The sequence below is a fragment of the Ictalurus punctatus genome, chromosome 15 (assembly GCF_001660625.3).
Source record: "Ictalurus punctatus breed USDA103 chromosome 15, Coco_2.0, whole genome shotgun sequence".
Classification (NCBI taxonomy): Eukaryota; Metazoa; Chordata; class Actinopteri; order Siluriformes; family Ictaluridae; genus Ictalurus; species Ictalurus punctatus.
In genome coordinates, this window is record NC_030430.2 from 22,954,309 (window position 1) to 22,963,188 (window position 8,880).

Genomic DNA, 8,880 nt, shown 5'->3' on the forward strand with positions numbered 1-8,880 from the left:
CACACACACACACACACACACACACACACACACACATATATACATGTATATGTATATATATATATATACACACATATATATACACGTATATATATACACATATATATATACGTATATATATACGTATATATATATATATATATATATATATATATATATATATATATATATATATACATACATACACACACACACACACACACACACACACACATATATATATATTATATATATATATATATATATATATATATATATATATATATATATATATATATATTAAAAAAGGCTCTTTTACCAACAAACATTATTGCAAATTTTTTGTTCAGTTGCAATTTCGCAAATTCAACTACAGCCCCGATTCCAAAAAAGTTGGGACGTTGTATAAAATGTAAATAAAAACAGAATGCAATGATTTGCAAATCTCATAAACTTGTATGTTATTCACAATAGAACACAGAAAACATATCAAATGTTTAAACTGAGGAAATCTTCTATTTGAAGGAAAAAAGAAAGGTAATTTTGAATTTCATGGCCGCAACACATCTAAAAAATTAAACAGCTGGAGGTTAATTGGCAACAGGTCAGTAACATGATTGGGTATATAAAGAATATCTTAGAGAGGCAGGTCTTACTGACCTGTTGCCAATTAACCTCCAGCGCTGTTTCTTTTTAGTAACACTTACTTTTCCAGCCTTTTGTCCTCGGCTTTAGTTTCATTCTGATGTGCTTATGGTCTAATACTGCATCATGTGTGCCCATGTTTGCATTGCTTTAACCCCTCTCTGTAATTCCCGCCTTCTCAAACACCGATTGGTGGATTATAAAAGGCTCGCAGCAACTATTGGCCAAATTCCTGCCTCTGAACCATTAACCTACTGTCAGTTTGACAATAGCAGCAGATGCCAGCTGTATTGAGTCGAAACAACGCCCACGGCCATATAAGGTCATTTTTTATTTCATGTTATCACATCGCTTCGTATTACACGGTCATTTAAATGTATAAATGATGGCAGAAGGTTCACTCGTGGCATCTGATATTTTAATTTTATTCCATGGACATTCAGAAGAATGTAGGGAAAAATGTAAAACGTGGGCAGAGTGAAAATAATTTGATTTATATATATTTATGCGATGCTAATAGCGTGTCTTTTTCAGTGTATTAAAGTCTACATTCATAGTAACACTGTTTTTGTGATATAAGCTTTGGTGATATAATGTTACCAGCACCAGGGACAGTGTTTATTTATTTATTTATTTATTTATTTATTTATTTATTTATTTATTTATCATAAACAAATCCAAATATTGAACATGTTTTAAAGCTCTAAAATAAGCTCTAAATAAAATTATTTTAGATCGTATCGCTTTTCTCTGGACTTTATTTACATATCTGACCTTGAAGTCATCCAAAAATAATCAGATTACATTACTTTCATATTGTGTTACTTGGATTACGTTACTGAGGACATTTTTTATGAAGTCATTTGTAACTGTAACTGAATATATTTTTAAACCCTGGTTATTAGTGTCCCGATATGTAGTGAGCCAGGGTCCTACGTTATATACCTATTCACGACCTACTGAACTAAAAAGCTGACTGAGACTACAATCCAGAGTTTTATGTTGTAGCGACTTGAAAAGGTTTTCGAGAACTTTTATTTTGCTGGATTCCACAACCGGAAGTTGGAGTTTATTTCCGGTTAGCTTTAGCCTGCCGGTCATTCATGTAGCTTTTTGTGTTGTTATAAACATTCTATTATATTAATTATATATCTTTAAAAAAAAAAAAACAATTACAGAGTAATAAGTTTGCGGTTTTGTTTATGCGAAACTCGGAATATTATTATTTTTTTTCATTTTGAACGGTAAAGTAGAAAACAACCAGAAAAGACACTCTTCATGTGTTTATAAACTGCTGCAGCTAGCATAGATATATCTGGATGAACTAAATTCAGCTTGTTTTGTCATTTAGATCCGTGAATAAATCAGCCAGACTGGTAGATATACAGACAATAATGAATAGATGGATTGGAATTGAAATAAGGTTGAATACTAAATGACTTGTTAGGTGTTAGTGCACTACACAGGGTGTAGAAGGGCAAGGGCACTTGATTAGGGAGGGAGGGATGTGTAGAAGTGTTTCTCAATCCTGATCTAAAATGTGTTACGGGTTAGTTACAGAATTGAGAAACATTGCTGTATTGTTAGATTAATGGGGCTGAATGCCAAATAGCTGTCTAGTGACTGTGTAGTGTACTACATAGGGTGTAAAAAGCACAGTTTCTCACTCTGAAGTGCAATACAGAATGATATAGAGAGTGAATTGTGTGGAGGTCTGGGAAAACCCATCGCGTGTCACTGCAGCTTAATTTGGAAGAAAAAAAACAAAACAGCAAAAATGACAATAAAAAGAAAATTTCGCAAGTAGGTTAGGTGACAGAAATGTAGAAAGGCGTCTTTCAGTTTTCGTCCCCTTTCACTTCTGATGGAAACTCGATTTTAGACAGATCAGGGCATTCTGTCGTTTTCCGAACTATACCGCTAACTATATCCGCGTACGTCCTGTGTATATTTTTAAATCTGTGCTTTTGTGATGATGCGTCCCGCAGCCCGGCGTGTGTCATGGCCGACCCGGCGCGCGTGAAAAACGAACCAGGAATTGACGTCGCGACCGCAGAGCATGTTCGGCAGGATAAAAACGCAGGTGAGGGTTCAAGCGGAGGAACCGCGGCTTCGGAGACGACAACGGATCAGACCAATGTGAAACAGGAGGACAAAGTGGTGAGCCGTGACCCTGTACACAACCCTGTATGACAACGACACACACAAGAACAGTGACTGTGTTTACATGTACAGCAGCAATCTAATTATTGACCTTATTCTGAATAAGACAATATTCAGATTAAGGTGTTTACATGAGTCTCTTTTAGAATATTCCTTTCACGTCCCTGTGTTGCATGTTATAGAACATAGATGGATTAACGGCACACATCATTACGTCCCACGCCGTCCGACGTTCCCTCCAGAATTTCACGTATCGACATACAGTTGGTCTTCGTTATGGAACCGTATACGGTTTTGGGTGTTTTTATTTTTAATTTTATGAAAGCTTCAAATGCGTTTAATTATTTGTCGTGCTATACGTGCAAATAGATGACTGCTTGAAGCTGTGGGCTGCGTCCCAAACCGCGTACTTACCTATTCTATAATTCTGAAACACTTGTATTTCGCCTACTTTATAGTAGGTAAGTACGCGGTTTGGGACGCAGCCGTGCTGTCTTGTTTGCCGTCAGACAGTTGCGCACTGCCGTGTGTGTACGTGTCCTGTCCCAAAATGTGGTGAAAACTCTCAGACGACGTTAATAGTGTGATTAAGGTGTGTACATGTCTGTAACGCACGTCGATAATGCGACTAAAACAGGAATACTCCACATGTCTCGATTCCATTTGTGTTTACTTCGAGTATGACTTTATCGTCGTAAGACGAGTATCGTCTTAATCGGGTTCATATCAGATTATTGCTGTCCATGTAAACGTATGTGAGCGTAGGAACGGTTATTTCCTTCCCTAACCGTTTACCCCTTCCTCTGTAGGGCGTGGCCAAGGAAGTGTCGGGAGGAGACGAGGACGACGAAGGACACTCGAGCGCTCATCCTCCGGCTGCGAAAAAACCGAAAGTGGAGCCGGAGAAGAAGAAGGAGAAGAGACACAAAGTGGACGAAGACGAGATCCAGAAGATGCAGTGAGTCTTCTTTTGTGAGCTCAGACGCTCAAAGTCCGCACGATATCTTTCTAGCCGGCTACATTTTCTACGAACCTGGATGTCTGTGCTACGTGATCAGTTCCTTAACTATCTGATGTAAAATGCTGATAAATTAATAACGGTAAATGTTTAGCGTTTTGAATATAAACAATTAAATCACGTGTTGTATTAATTTATCAGCATTTAACATGAGATATTTAAGGAACTGGTTAAAAGTCAACGTTGTGTATACGTGAATATAATATAAAGTAATGCTTTATATCTGTAGCTGGCGTTATAACGGCTGCTTGCAGGATCTCGTCACTTTTCTTAATGATTTTATTTCCTTCCTCTACCTGAAAATGCTTCAGCGTGTCTTCTAAAGCACCCGTTTTGCGTTTTTTGATGAGGGAAGTGTTTAATATCTGGGGCAGGGTCACTGACTGAATACAACACGTAGCACCAATCCAACACTGAGACGGAGAAAAAAACTCAGACATGATATGTCACAGATAGGTCTACAAACAAAAAGCAGCCTTATAACGGATTATTTAGCTTGGATATTAATCAACGAAGTGTGTGTGTTGTGTAGAGTGTTGGTGTCTTCGTTCTCAGAGGAGCAGCTGAACCGGTACGAGATGTACAGACGCTCGGCTTTCCCTAAAGCAGCCATTAAAAGGGTAAGAGAAACACTGCTTTATCATCAGAAATCACCAGTGGTAAATTATATACACCACCGGTCAAAAGTTTGTGGACACTCGACTGAAACGTTTCTCATGATCTTAAAAAGCTTTTGATCTGAAGGTGTGTGATTAAATGTTTGAAATCAGTGTTGTAGGATTTGGATATTGTTTGACCAGCACTACTATCAGAACTGGCGTATACAGAAAGTTCTGACCAATCAGATTCGAGAATTCAACAACACTGGAATAATAATAATTTCTTATATTATTGAATGTATTTAAATGTAGATCTTACTTTCAGCTTATTCAGTCCATCACGGGATCTTCTGTGTCTCAGAACGTCGTCATCGCCATGTCCGGCATCTCGAAAGTGTTCGCCGGGGAGATTGTTGAAGAAGGTAAGCTTTATTTAACAGATAGGAGTTGAAATGTAACTCTGGTTGTGTTTGTGCTCCTGTTAACCTGTGTGTGTGTGTGTGTGTGTGTGTGTGTGTAGCTCTGGATGTGTGTGAGAAGTGGGGAGACACTCCTCCTCTGCAGCCCAAACACATGAGGGAGGCGGTGAGGAGGCTGAAGACCCGGGACCAGATCCCCAACACCAAACACAAACGCATCCTCTTCAACTAAACACAGCCATTTGTAATATTTAGCGCCCTCATCTGGCCCTGAGGTGAACTGTTCTCAAATGAAAACACTCACTGGTGAATCTGGGTGCTTTGGGAGTTGGCGTTTTGTTTTGTTTTTAAAGAAAAGGAGTAGAATTGAGCAGACTGGGACTGGCCTCATTTCAGGGCCAGAAAAAAATGTAAGCAGAAGTCTGAGATGAAGAAACTAGCATGCATGTTCTCCTCCATGGAAATATTGCAAATCGTTGCTTTTCTAAGATATCTTTAAATGTTGTATGATAATTAGAGGTCTTGAAACACTTTGAAATGTTACAAACTGCACCTTTAACATTTTGGCTATCGCCTCACGCCAATGCTGCATAGTTAACGAGTGAGCGGAGTCATGTCATGCTAACTAGCTAGCATGCTCATTGGATTTTAGCCAGCAGAGTCAGCCCTGATCTAACATACTTTACTAAACAAATGGAACAGCTCTTAGGATAGCTAATGGGACTAAATCAAGGGAATTGGACAGAGAGTATTGGATCACGTCCCTACACACCTGCTGGCATTGAACGTCTCATTCAGAATATACAGGTGTGTAAAGAGATTTTAAGATTGGTAGAATTTAGTGTTGCTTTTCCCTGTACATACTGCTTCAGCTTCAATCCTTGTGTTCAATGCATTTTAGTTTAAATAAACAGTGTATGTGTTTGTAAAGTGGCTTTTCTCTCTTATACTGACAGATTTAACATGCACCTTAACAAATCAAAAACGCAACAGTCCGTTCAGACAAACAAAAACGCAAAAGAGAACCAGAAAACGCAACAAAAACGCAAAAGAGAATCGGAAAACGCAGCAGAGAATCGGAAAACGCAACAAAAAGGCAGCAGAGAATCAGAAAACGCAACAAAAATGCAAAAAAAAATCAAAAAAGGCAACAGAGAATCGGAAAACGCAACAAAAACGCACAGAGAGTCAGAAAACGCAACAAAAACGCAACAGAGAATCAGAAAACGCAACAGAATCGGAAAACACAGCAGAGAATCAGAAAATACAACAGAATTGGAAAACGCAACAAAAAGGCAGCAGAGAAAAACGCAACAATCAGAAAAACACAAGAAAAACCCAACAGAGAATCAGAAAAAAAACGCACAAAAATAAAACAAAAAACATCAGCAAATTCAAAAACACAAGCACATGAAATAAAAACAGAAAGGGGAGGTCCTTACTGACCATCACATGATTGTTGCTGTTCGTGAAAACATTTTAAAGTTCCTTACGATGTTCTGGTCCACTCGGTGGATTCATTTTCTCTTCCTGTAAACATCCTCATCCCGTGGTCTATCCGACTGACGTGTGCTTCAGACAGTCAGCACCGAGCTTGTGATGTTTGAGTTAACTGTAGATGAGCTACGGGGAAGCTTCCACATACCGAAACAAAACGCAATCGCAGTGAAAGAATGAAATATAAAAACACAAACTGTCGTATGTTGCTCGAACACCTTTTCAGTGGAAAAACAATCCGCAGGTTATTGCTGGTGATTTAACGTCAGCGTACAGAAAATCCAAACACACACACACACACACACACACACACACACAACATTTCTGATCTTTGAGTCAAATTTTATTCATTTCATGTTACTTTTTTTTTTTATTTAATCTTCCACATACAGTCATGGTTCACGGAACCAAATTTCCCCCCCTGAATAAGTAAATACCCAATGACAATATAAATATAAAATGACGATCTGAACACTCTTATAAGATCTGAGACACGTCTCAGGTCTGACGGGATCTGTAAGATGGTGCGAGTGTCCATCTGATGAGTTTTAGTGTATTAATGAGGAATCAAACACACCTGATGTCTCTGGGTCGCGTCCCATTTTGCCAGGGTTTTCTAATCTTACTCCTGGCCTTGTTCACGCCAAGGTTATTAATGACAGGACTGTTTTAATACACGTCTGAGAGAGCCTTGAAAGTTAAAGTAGCGGGAGAAATTCAGGTCTGCTCCTGACTTCTACTTTCTAGTTAATCTAAATGTCCTCATATTACAATATTATTAAAAAGAAATACATTAACCTGCTGGTGCAACTGAACGGGGGGGGGGGGGGGGTCGCGTTACAGAGTCATGGCCGCGTTTGATTCTCTCGTTCCGTCGCGTTAGAGTCACCGCCGCGTTTGATTCTCTCGTTCCGTCGCGTTACAGAGTCATGGCCGCGTTTGATTCTCTCGTTCCGTCGCGTTACAGAGTCATGGCCGCGTTTGATTCTCTCGTTCCGTCGCGTTACAGAGTCATGGCCGCGTTTGATTCTCTCGTTCCGTCGCGTTACAGAGTCATGGCCGCGTTTGATTCTCTCGTTCCGTCGCGTTACAGAGTCATGGCCGCGTTTGATTCTCTCGTTCCGTCGCGTTACAGAGTCATGGCCGCGTTTGATTCTCTCGTTCCGTCGCGTTACAGAGTCATGGCCGCGTTTGATTCTCTCGTTCCGTCGCGTTACAGAGTCATGGCCGCGTTTGATTCTCTCGTTCCGTCGCGTTACAGAGTCATGGCCGCGTTTGATTCTCTCGTTCCGTCGCGTTACAGAGTCATGGCCGCGTTTGATTCTCTCGTTCCGTCGCGTTACAGAGTCATGGCCGCGTTTGATTCTCTCGTTCCGTCGCGTTACAGAGTCATGGCCGCGTTTGATTCTCTCGTTCCGTCGCGTTACAGAGTCATGGCCGCGTTTGATTCTCTCGTTCCGTCGCGTTACAGAGTCATGGCCGCGTTTGATTCTCTCGTTCCGTCGCATTAGAGTCATGGCCACGTTTGATTCTCTCGTTCCGTCGCGTTACAGAGTCATGGCCGCGTTTAATTCTCTCGTTCCGTCGCGTTAGAGTCATGGCCACGTTTAATTCTCTCGTTCCGTCGCATTAGAGTCATGGCCACGTTTAATTCTCTCGTTTTCTCATGTAATGTCCACGTGTAATCATCGTGTTATTGATTCACGGCTTCACTTAATTATCTTGTTCCCACATGTTATTCCTTTTGGCTACACGTGCATAATTATCCCATTTGCTTGCATTACTAAGCAGTGTCCACATTTAATTACAGCTCGTTCTCATGCGTTAAGTTGTGGTTACACTTACGTAGATCATCTCGTTCCCCCGTGTTATTAAGTCATGATTCCTGTTCACACTTCTTTACTAAGTCATGGCCATGCATTAGTTTTTATTAAAGTAGGGATGTTACCTGTAGGGGTCTGTAGAAATAAGACTCGGGGACAGACTGTAATTGTTTGTTTTTTTTGACTATACCGTAACAGAATTTACATTTTGAAAATTTAAACATGAAATGTTACAGGAGACCACCCAATTGTATGCCAAGTCTATACAGACAGGACACGTCCTAAAATCCCCAAACTATGTCTATATGTCTAAACTGGGCATGGAGGAATAATTCAGTTATACAGTAGATTGCAGTATGTTGAGCACACACACACACTGCACTGTATCATGGATGTTTAAAAGTAACGTCACGTCCTCTGGCATTTCATTTATCTGCATTTAGCGCGCTGCCTGGCTCGAGAGCACCCTAGATCCAGCCAGTTACATTCTGCAGCATAATGACAGCAGTCTTCTGTTTTTCATCTGATTGATTAATGAATTCATTATTTTCCAACGCTAAACAGGGACGAAGTGAGCATGCAGGGCGGACAGCGGTTTGGGACGAGGCCACAGAGGCGGCGTATCTGCACCATCGGCGAGATGAAATGAACTTTAGCAGGAAATCGATCTTAAAGTGAACTGAACGGTTCATGACCTCGATCATACGCACAAAAAGACTACAACTACAAAAAAAAAA

General features: G+C 40.1%; 1 protein-coding gene across 2 annotated transcripts; it reads left to right on the forward strand.

The window, feature by feature from the left end:
• The first annotated feature begins 868 nt into the window (after positions 1–868).
• Positions 869–5,753, forward strand: taf11 (TAF11 RNA polymerase II, TATA box binding protein (TBP)-associated factor). 2 transcript variants are annotated; one of them, XM_017486727.3, is made up of 6 exons: positions 869–946; positions 2,613–2,784; positions 3,597–3,745; positions 4,338–4,425; positions 4,730–4,826; positions 4,925–5,753. In XM_017486727.3, the coding sequence occupies exons 1-6, from the start codon at positions 903–905 to the stop codon at positions 5,053–5,055; spliced, it is 681 nt and encodes a 226-aa protein (XP_017342216.1). In that variant the 5' UTR covers positions 869–902; the 3' UTR covers positions 5,056–5,753. The 2 variants fall into 2 exon arrangements, with proteins under 2 accessions (XP_017342216.1, XP_017342217.1); XM_017486728.2 differs by lacking the exon at positions 869–946 and adding an exon at positions 1,709–1,868.
• The last annotated feature ends 3,127 nt before the right edge of the window (positions 5,754–8,880 follow it).

Excerpts from the sequence above, each read along its gene's own strand:
- taf11 (XM_017486727.3), top strand. The coding sequence starts at position 903 with ATGCCAGCTGTATTGAGTCGAAACAACGCCCACGGCCATATAAG. Across the intron at positions 947-2,612 it reads AACGCCCACGGCCATATAAG|CCCGGCGTGTGTCATGGCCG; the intron begins GTCATTTTTTAT and ends TGCGTCCCGCAG. Across the intron at positions 4,827-4,924 it reads CGGGGAGATTGTTGAAGAAG|CTCTGGATGTGTGTGAGAAG; the intron begins GTAAGCTTTATT and ends GTGTGTGTGTAG.